Raw genomic sequence first — 11,530 nt, 5'->3', positions numbered from 1 at the left:
ACTTTTTAACTAGTTAACGCCCACCTTTGCCTATAAGTATACCCATTACCCATGCACCCCGCATTGTCAACATATCCTGAGATGCTAGAGAAAGTGTAAATTCACAGATTTATCATTACACTCTGGACTACTTTATAAAACATAATTAAGATGCACTGTTTTTTTTCTACCAGCTATATACCTATTGTAATTTATAAAATGTTTTTTTTAGTGGTTGTATTACATTAAAATGCAATAATAACATTAAATAACGAGATGAAATGTTGTGAAAACTGTTGTAACCACGAAAAACTTTTATTATCTGGATATAAAAAAAAGATTATACATCATTCTACAGTGAAATTTTATAAATAAATTAGAGTGGTGGGGAAGATGATTAAAATGTACATAACACAAAATTAAATAACAAATATAATAATATATAAAAAAAAGTGTATTAATACAATGCGTTTCTTTTTCCTGCAAAAATTATTATTATTAAATAGTTAAATTTTCATAATAATTATATTTACATTATGGTTACCTAGTGGGTAAGTAGATAATTGTTTAAAAAATATAAAATAAAATATGTTAAATAAAAACTTTTTCATTTATAAATAAAAATAAACAAAAATAAAATAATCGTACACTTTACAAGTATCAAACACACAGTAAAGAAAAAAAAATAAGCGTATATATTATATAAAAATTGAAAACCAAGGTATCTTAAAACATAAATTAATAGGAATTACCGATGCTGTATAAGATACTAATTACTACTTATATTACGGATTGATTATAGTCTAAAACTAGAATAATAATAATAATAATAATAATAATAATAATAATATAATGATAATATAAGGACTGAATATAATGTAGTATATTAATATATTTTATGATAATATTACGGCATACACGTATTATATATATATATTGTATATACTATATAAATTTTAACACCAAAAACTCTAATGAGATGACTAAAGATTTTTTGATTTAGGTATTTATCAGTAAACTATGCAATAGTATATGGGCGGGAGCCGACTAAAAGCGACACTTCTGCACTGAATGATTCGTGGATGACGCTCATCCTATTCCAATGTGATGGTTACTTTATAGATACCATGGCAGCGTGCCTACATGTATTGTACACAAGAGAAAAAGGGATAGTTGATTCATTCTATAACACTTGGTTGTAGATAATAATTAATATCATTAAATAATTTATAAAATACTATACTATAGTAATAATAATAATAATAATAATAATAATAATAATAATAATATAATGGAATTGTTTATTATTGCTATAATATTATGCTTATAAATGTGTACGCGAACGCGCTAAGAGTATTTATTATTACATATTTTATTAAATCATTTATATATAGCCCCATATAGGTATATAATATAAATGTTCAATTATAATTATTATTATTGTATTCATACGAATAAACGAAAAACGTACTCGACGCTAACCTAATGACTTAAGAGTTACAAAATACATGATATTAGTATCGGTAATATTGTGAATTATTTTAATGTTTAACATAGGTAATATTAAGAATGGAGGAGAGATAAGTGGCCATAGTATAATGTGTCTATACTACCGTTTACGCCGTGCGTTCTTTCTATAAACTCACACAATATACCTACACGCACACACTTAACATTACACCACACGTCGACGAATTAAAACGATTAACGTCTATATAGAAGTAATAAATATTCGTGTTCGGCGGTATACATTATAATAATAATAATATATTACGGATGAAGAGTATCCTACCTACGTAGCTACCTACCTAATATTATAATAAGGACGAAAAAAACCATATAATAAGGGGAGACTCGTATCGTATATATTATTATTATATAGAAGCCTGCAGGGAACAAGAAAGTTGGCGCAGTGGTGGTGATGGTGGTGGGGGGATGTTGGTGGTTCTATGGGTGATATATATATATATATCTTAAAGGTGATTTCTCGCTGAGGGTATATTATATTGTAATTTTTAATGACGTTTTTCCTTTTTTTTTTTAATCGCAGTGTTGGGCCCGTCTTTGGAACCGCCGCATGCGGTTGTGCCACTCTTCTCGCCACTCGATCACTATCGATCTCTGTGTCAACACCAGTCCGTCGCGCCGTTCGCCGTCATTCTCCTTGCCGAGAATCAAGTAAAGCCTATATCAGACGGAAATAAATTAATACCCAATGCAATTACGGCAAGCCGTATTCATATAACTTAAGTGTAACGGAAATATTCACCTTCCTGGCTTGATTTTGGGACACTTGCATTTCAGGTCGTTGTCGTGTATCCAGAACGTGGTAGGTCCCCTGCGAAGTCTCGACCCTTGGCTGCGCTTATACACTGACTGTACGTTCATCGTGAATTTGGCCCAGTTCTTAGACACTATTGGTTCCGACATTTTCCCCAATATTGCTGTACAAACAATGTGTAGTGTTATGTTGTGGTTATTATCGTTATCATTATTATTAGAAGTTACGGCATGCGGTATGCCGTGGTTATAATATTATATTCGTTTGAAAGATTATTTCATTTAAGACTTCAAACAATGGTTGGTGAATTCACTATACATTTTTGAATTTTAAATGGTTATAATATGTCAGTTGTCGTTTAAAAATCATAAATTTTAACATTTATAGTGAATTTACTAACGTCCAACACTTCAACAAACATTTTAATTAAAATGACAGGTAGTTATTTTTGAATGAATACATTTTTCACTGTCAAAGAACGGGCGGGACCCGTTTCGCCCAAATTTTGTTTCTATGTGATTCCCGTTTCGCCTAGAGTAGTTAAGAGCAATTTAAAATTAAGTTGACAATGATTATTATATTTTAATATTTTAGTATTATTTAGCGTTAACCAGAAAACACCACGAGGAAGCGATACTCTTTAATTTCCAAAAATTTTACAAATTTAAAATTTAGTCCACATAATATTTATAAAAACGTATTATTAAATTGTATGTAGTACAACATCACTAAAATACTTATCTGAAATTTGGTATAATACATATTTACAATAATATACATAGGTAAACAGTATTATTAATAATAATGTATATTATGTATATAGGTAGGTATATCTATAAATATACTGAATGCAGATCTGCGGTGGTTGTTTAATGTCTACTATTAACTTTATAGTTTTTGATTATATAGTGTACAAGACATAAGTATTTATTATTTTTTTTATTATTATTAGGTACATAAAATATATATTATGTTTTAATTGTATATACAATGAACATAATATATGATATATACATTTTGGCTGATTACGTTTTCATCGTGTTTCGTCGCATAGGAATTTTATACTTGTTCAGTTGTACGCATTGCCGTCAAGTTGATTGGTTTTCGTAAAAATGTTTTGGTTCAAAAAATATAACTTGTTTACGAAATTCAATAGCCGTAAAATGAAAGCATTTTCTACTTAAATAGAATAAAGTCACATTTTATGAAATAAAATAAATTAGCCTAAGAGTTTTTCTATAGACAAGTGACGGTTTCTATTTAAAATGTTAGAGATAAAAACTAAAAAAAAAGTAATATAGGAAATACATAAGTCCCTATACCTACCTATACTTACACCGATACATTTACAAAATCTTATATTCATTATAACTAGGGCTAGGATTTATATGCATTGGTATGTTTTTTTTGCAACTTCTGATTACTTATTTTGTAAGTAATGTCCACGAATTAGCTCTAGCTGAGGTAAATGGTGGTATTTTTATTTGTCATATTTTTGCATATTTCGGACAAAATGCATATTTTTGCATATTTTGAACAAAATGAATATTTTTATAATATTATTATAATATTTTTATTCAACAGTTAATACTCAATATCAGGATATCCAATTTTGAAAATATTTTATTTTAGATAATCTAAAATCATCAAAAATCAATGTTTTTGAAAAAAGGATATTTTTAAGTTTTGTACGTTTTTGAATGACAACATGAACTTTTAATTTCATATTTTTTTTTAGAATTTCAATACATAAAAATCAAATTTTAAACGAGAACCTATAATGAATTTGTTATAAATATTTAAAATTTAGATGAGCGGAGTACAGAAGACCAATATTTTGAAGGGTATAGGTACAACTGTACTACACACTCCGCTATCCGGCGTTCGCTCTGAACCTATAATTTAAATACTTTTATAGGTTTATAACTAATTAACTATTTGCTAAAAATTCGATTTTTATAAATCAAAATTATTTGAAAAATATTTTGCTTTAAGATAAAAAATTAAGAATGCATGTTGTTGTACGAAAAAGTATAAAAAAATTAGTTCTGTAATCATTTAAAATAATGTAAAAATATATTTTTAAAAACATTTTTACTTATTTGAAATTATGAATGTTTAAGTACCTACTATTAAAAGAATCACTTTGTACACAGTACACTGTATAGATGAAATGTTTGGAACAAGTTAAATTCATAATAGTATTATAGTAGGCTACATCAACCATCGTATCAGGACAATTTATTTTCCTTCAACAACGTCCATCATAATAATAAAATATTATTATATAAGGTCAAATTTAATCTCATCAGTTTTATGGAAAAGATATAGTTATTTTATAACGATGTTACACATACAGACTATTATAAAATGTGTAAAATTTAATTATCTTTATCATAATATAGTTATTTAAATTTTTAAATTATTATTCCGTTTCCTTAATTGATAAAAAACAATCCAATATTGCAACGACGAACGATCGGGTTGTTCTAATATTATGTTATGAAAAACACGCTGTTTAAATAAAATGCATTTAAATTAATTAAGGGCACTAATCTAACCAGTGACCAACTTAACTTGGTTGCTATAAGTGAGTCCTTAATCCTTATGATGCTCTGCAACATCATAGTCGACTATATAATATAAGAGATTCCTTGAGTTATTGAAAATAAAATGATTCTGACATATTTTGTTAAATCTCTAAAGATAATTATAATTTTAAATTTAATTAAATTTAACAAAATCTAATTTTCTCAACAAAAACTTGCGTCTGCTGATGACTATAATGTGATGCACTATAGCCTATAGGTATGTCGTATATATAGTGCAGTAATTAACTAGTTACAACTTTTCATGTTTTATTTTAGATTAAAAATGGTTATAAGTAGTATAAAATATTATGTTGTTTGAAATAAATCGTATAGGTAATGAATAATTAACGAACTCAATATTTTATTTATCTATTTAAATATAATATATGCCATTTTATAGTCTGATGTCAGGCAATACGCGACTGATTAATTAAAATGTTTACCAAAATATAATCATCAAGTACTTTACAGTTAACAGTAATATAAAAATGTCTTCAGACCTGTAGTGGAATATTATTTTAATTTAATTTAGATTTAAAATACAAGTAAACCTATACGATGAGGCTATGACAGTTCGGAGATGTGTGCGTCGAGATAGTGCCTTTTATTGTTATTTTCCCGGTCTGTCGGTGCACTCGACAAGCGATTTATTATACTATGTACAAGGTAAACCATATACCTGTAAAACCTGAGTATAGGTAAAGAAAATTTACATTTTACTTCATACGTACATATTACATAATATATACATTTTTTCTTCATATTTGTCGTGTTTAAAACGCGTAAAAAGTTATTAAGCTATAGTTCTTTAATTTCTTTGTGTATGAACATTTAAAAAAAATCATTTGTATATACATATCTTCTTCAAGAACACCCGCGACTCCCGTTTGATGTTCGGTCCGCATCTATCTCCTTTTATGTAACTTACAATTTAGTATTTACAAGTTACAACACAACCCTCGTGCCGTACGATCGTATACCTAATCTATAAGGAATGGGAAGCTGTAAAAATAATAATTTACGTACCGTAATCTCTACGGCAGTACTTGTTCAAATTCAGTCTCCTGGTTCCGGATCGACACTTGCCGCATTGATCTGTCGAACAAAAACTTTATTATAATATACGATAAAACGATTATGCAGGGTATCGTAATAAAACCATAAAAAAGAAAACTATATAATATTTTATGTAGGTACAAGAATAGTTCGTTTGCCGATACCTAAAATATGAGCATTATGTGTATATTGTTTGTACAGTTATAGAAATAAGTGTAAACATAATAGTATAAATACTAAATACTCAATATATGTGTAACACAACTATATAGTAAATAATCATATTATGTGTATGTTAAGTATTCGTTTACAAACGACAAATACGAAAATCCGGTCGAAAGACCGTTCTGTTGTATTTATTATTGGGATTAAGGTTTGGGTAGGGGATGATTTTACGATGAGTTTTTAATCTCAATGAGGCGGTGCGCGTATACACGTCGTTTGATGAACGTTGCATTTTTTTTTTTTTAATACCTATGTGTATTTATTACGTACCTACATATATATTTACTATGTAGTTAGATATATATATATAATATATGCAGGCGACAGTCAAAACACGAAATATTTAATTCAGGCCACATAAACCTGTTGAACGAAGACCACCCCACACATAAAAGTGGATAAATTAATGGCCCAGTTATCACCGTCGCGGTAGGTTTAATGTTTCCGCGCTATCGTATAATAACCGCTCCCCCTCCCACCTACGTAAATGTATCACCACCGCCACAGACGACACCGCATAATATAACAACTGTCAATCTCCTCATCGAATCGGTGTCAGGTTTCCGGCTCAAAACACTTCACGCCTTATCATCATAATAATATACACGCACACAACAGACTATATGCACGTATATAAAAGTCATATACGGTTTTTGTATGATGAGTACCTGCAATCCATGAGGACCTTACTCGTTTTTCGACGTTATGCGTCACGAAAAAATATTATACACACTCTATATAATAATAATATACCTACTTATAAGTTTTAAATTTAACATACATTTCGTTGAGTCGCTTATTGCTTTCGTTCTCTACATAGTATCTTCCTCTAATGTAATATACTACACACGCCAACTATATAATATGTATCCCTCGAGAGCGTTTTCGGCGAATAGTATCACCGACGATATATATACGCGTATAGGTAGGTCTATATTTTTATTATTCTGAGTGTTAAACCTGCAGCGCCGTATACGATAAAATGTCGTCTTCGCAGTTCACGTAATGCGTTGCGGGCCAGGATCGAAAACCATCGGTTTTCTCCACACTAAAACGCATTTGATCTGCAAAGGGGCGAGGCGTACGCCACTTTATATATACGAGCGTCGAGCACACACACGTTATACCGACGGTTGTTGGTCATTATACGCCTCCGGCCTCCCTTTAATGATAACATCTTCGCTAAATTGCGTACGGGTTTTATTTATATTCGACTGTCTGCTAGCCAAAGAAGTTAACCCTCGTCGTCTTCAACAACAACACCGTTATCTGCTTTTATACCTTCTACAGTCTACAGTATACAGTATACACTCTACACGGCAGAATCGAACATTTTTAATCGTTGCTCGCGTATACGCATATTGTAAGCTCCGGTGAATGAGGTTACTCCCTTGATTACAAGACGTATATTGTCGTCAGATGCAGATATTAAAAATAAAAACGACACACCCACCTCACCCACTCCCATTTAATGAAGAAAGAAGACCCTCCTATTTATACCTACATGTTACAGTGGGGTCTTCCTCACAGATAAACATATTTTAACCGAATGTAGAATTTACGACAAGGAAAGAAGAAAATTCCAAATCTCTGATCACCTATAGCCGAAATACTCAACCTCAAACCCAACAACGTATTCAAGCTCTATACAGTTCCTATTAAAAACTCACCTTATAAATAAATTGTAAATTTTATATAATACTTAATACTTAATTTCAATGTTTTTTTTTTTCTTATCTGTTGTTCCTAAAAATGTTATTATTTGTATTATTAATTTTAGTATTATGTAATGTTAAATGCATGAATATTTATAAAATGTATCGTTACGTCCAATGGTCACAGATGCCCCTGATAGTTTACTTAAAAAAAAAAAAATAAAAATTGTTACTCGTCACTCACAAATCTAAACTAGGAAATATTCATGAGCATCCACCACTATTTCTCTCTCTTTCTGTCTCTGTATACCTCTATAGGCACTATAATATGTAATGCATAGTCTACAAATGGGGTAAAAAATTAAAACATTATTAAAACACCTCTATATAAAATATGAATAATGTCTTGTTTATCTGTGTTTTCTGCCAGTAGTCGCTATACGCATTCTTCAACCGTCGTGCGAGTAATGAGTGTCCGTAAGAAAAAGAATCGTGTTTATACTTCTGCAGCTATCGCGATGAACGTGTTAAATTTTGTCGATTATCTTTTCTTTTCTTTTAAAAAAAAAAAAAGGAATTTGACTTTGATAAATGGGCTTCACACCCCCTTGGTCGGTCGAACCGAGCCCGTAATCCATTAACGATTTGGACGTACCCGATCCGATCCGAACCTAGCTAAATGCCCATGAATTCTTAAATCCCTGGGGGACAATATCTCGAACGATTTTATTTGAATTAACATATAGCTCGTGGCCAAGAAATCGAAGAAAAATATATTTTTTTATAATATTAAATATAAAATAACAATGTGATCAAACTGACATTACTTGATAACCAGATGCACATATAGTGGTATATTTATATTATTTTTTATTAAATGTTCTGAATGTTCAATACATTTTTTGTACAATAACGTGTCACACGTTATTTTAGATTGTTGCAGGGCGAGATTTTAATTAAATTGTATTTTTTTTACTTTATTTTGAGTAACAATATAATACTTTAATAAAAATACACATTTTAATTTAAAAAAATACGGATCAGGGTAAAAAAATTGATATGAGTAAAAAAATTCTAAAACCAGAACCGATAGTAAAATATTAAGTCAATAAAAATCGGGTATAAATTAGGTATAACATTGGGTTTTTATTAAATAAATATTAAATACCGTTATCTTCGTCATCTTCATCATAATCTCCTTCGTCTCCTCCTTCATTTTCTGCTGCACGAGCATCCGACGACATTTGATTCACGAAAATCTTTGAAGGCAATTCTGTAAAAATTGAATTAATAATAAACTAATAGTTAATATCGTACAAATATATCATTTTACTTATGCATGGCGCGATCTGCGATCTACTTTGTTGGTATCCTTTAGCGCATCTGTCGCATGTTATCCCGGTCACGCCGTCTTTGCATGGACATTGGCCAGTGGTGTGATTGCATGTTTTACCGGATGCACCAACTGGATGACAGTTGCATGCTGAAAAATTGAACAAATACTTATATTGTTTATCTATTGCTGAAAATATATTTAAACATAAATTTTATAATATAATAGAGACTAGGGTTAAATGATAATGTGAATAATATTTAAGTCGATAAGATCAGAACCTATGTACCTACCTACAATTATAATTAGTACTAATATCATAACATTTTAACAAATATATTTGTTTAAATGTATCATATGGCTGTATAAGATTAAAAACCTTTTATTATAGTCAGTGCTCGAATTGGGAATTATTAAGTAGAGGAGCTCAATCCAACAATTTATAAACTGCGTTCCAAGTGCAAAAGTAGTCAACGCAGGCTCGTGGGGGGCGAAGCCCCCCCCAATCAATTCCTAGTTTTTCAATACTATATTTCACCTTAGCTACAGAATTTTCTATTCCAAATTTCCAAATATAACATATTTAACTATATGTGCCTATGTAACATGAAAGTAAATATGGATTTATATTTTATATTCACCTTATTTTTCGAGATTTTTATTGATATAGAAATAATACCTATCTATATAATTTTATTATTTCAGTAGAAAATAAAAAAAATAATAATTATCAGTGATAATATCTTAATAATTATAATTTGTGCTATTACAGACGCATACGGCATACCTATGTCAATTGTGAACACTAGTTCACAGATATTTACAAAATAATGCCCAAAACAATTTTTATTAAAATTAAGAATGGATATAAGTTGTTGTCAAAGAGAAACCTAATGAATTTTATATTTTGTAACATATAAAAAATATTTTTCATCCTATTTATGGTTTTGACTAGTAGTGTTCAATCTTTTTAACTCGCGATCCACTGTTTTTGTAACAATATTTTCACGACTCGTGTCACTTTTGTAAGTTATGAAGGAAAAAAAACTTTAGCATTGCGTTATATCCCGTGCATAAGTGTGCATATTGTTCAATTCATTCATAACTTATTCGAATTCATAATTTATAACTTATTTTTTTCCGCAGATATTTTATAATACAATAGTTTATTGTAGATACATAATATCTCCGAACTACTAAATTAGGCATAAATATAAACAAACAATAATAAAAAAATTAGCAAGGTATTAGGAAATCTGAACAAGTGGTATTCAACTATTGGGTTGCTACCAAATCTTGGGTCGCGTAATCTATAAAAATGGGTCGTGACAAGTCTTTTTTGTTAAAAAAAAAAGTTTATTATAAAATTATAAATTATGAATTCGAATAAGTAATAAATGAATTGAAGAACCATATTTTACAGTAGATATAATGATAGTTAAAATGTCTTTTTTCTTTTATGACCTACAAAGGTGACACAATATTGTTACAAAAACAGTGGATCGCGAGTCAAAAAGGTTGAACATTACTAGTCAAAACTATTGATAGGATGAAAAATATTTTTATATTAAAAAATGTAAAATTACTAGGTATTCATTAGGTTTATCTTTGACAAAACAATTTAGATCCACTCCAAATTTTAATAAAAAATAGTTGGGGTATGCAAAAAAAAATTAAAATAGTAGAGGAGCTCCGTTCCCCTGCGCACCCCCCCAATTCGAGCACTGATCATAGTTGGTATTTAAATTAAACTTCAACGTTTTATATTAGATATAAATGATATAATATAATATACCTAATATATATTATATATAAATCAAAATTTAAAAACAGAGGTTTTATAAGTAGGTATATAATTATATTTTTCTTGGAAATGTATTTATTATTTAATCATAAATAAATTTAATGGTTATTTTTTATTTAGATAAGTATATGTATTTCAATCATGAAGAAATATACCTACATAGTTTAAAGTTAATGTAATCGTAAAATCGTCAAAGGGTAGGGCTTAAAAACACATTTAGGAGAATGTATTTGCCGAGTCTTAACCAAAATCGATATATTTTTGCGATAAATTTACAGAATCGTAATTTCAGAGGGGACCTGAGATAAGTATACGTATATCAGATAGGAGTTTTTTAAAGGAGATGCTAAATCACCGGTGCCTCGAGGGATGAAAAAACGGTAACGGAGGGTAACTATAGTGAATCGAGAAGAATTGCACTAGTGGTGTCCAAATACAGGTCAGTGTCTGGTAAAAGATATATTACTGTTATACTATGAAAGGACAAACTAGAATATTCGACAAATGTACTGTAAAATTAGTTTCCACTGCAAGAATTTGGCTCGAAATCGCATTAGTCCTCGGGCATAAGTTTCAAAAGTATTTTTTTTTAAATATTTAATTGCC

General features: G+C 29.5%; 1 protein-coding gene across 1 annotated transcript; it reads right to left on the bottom strand.

Moving 5' to 3' along the window:
• Positions 1–566: 566 nt before the first annotated feature.
• LOC100165437 (netrin-1) lies at positions 567–9,319 on the bottom strand (the record flags this gene model as incomplete). The annotated part of the gene is made up of 5 exons (XM_029486327.1): positions 567–2,164; positions 2,249–2,423; positions 5,878–5,946; positions 8,956–9,060; positions 9,121–9,319. Coding segments are annotated over 5 exons (693 nt in total), but the record flags the coding sequence as incomplete, so codon positions are not given.
• Positions 9,320–11,530: the final 2,211 nt, after the last annotated feature.

The sequence above is a fragment of the Acyrthosiphon pisum genome, chromosome A1, assembly GCF_005508785.2.
Source record: "Acyrthosiphon pisum isolate AL4f chromosome A1, pea_aphid_22Mar2018_4r6ur, whole genome shotgun sequence".
In the NCBI taxonomy this organism is placed as follows: domain Eukaryota; kingdom Metazoa; phylum Arthropoda; class Insecta; order Hemiptera; family Aphididae; genus Acyrthosiphon; species Acyrthosiphon pisum.
The sequence above is the reverse complement of the archived record's forward strand: the minus strand, read 5'-3'. Positions and strand labels throughout refer to the sequence as shown.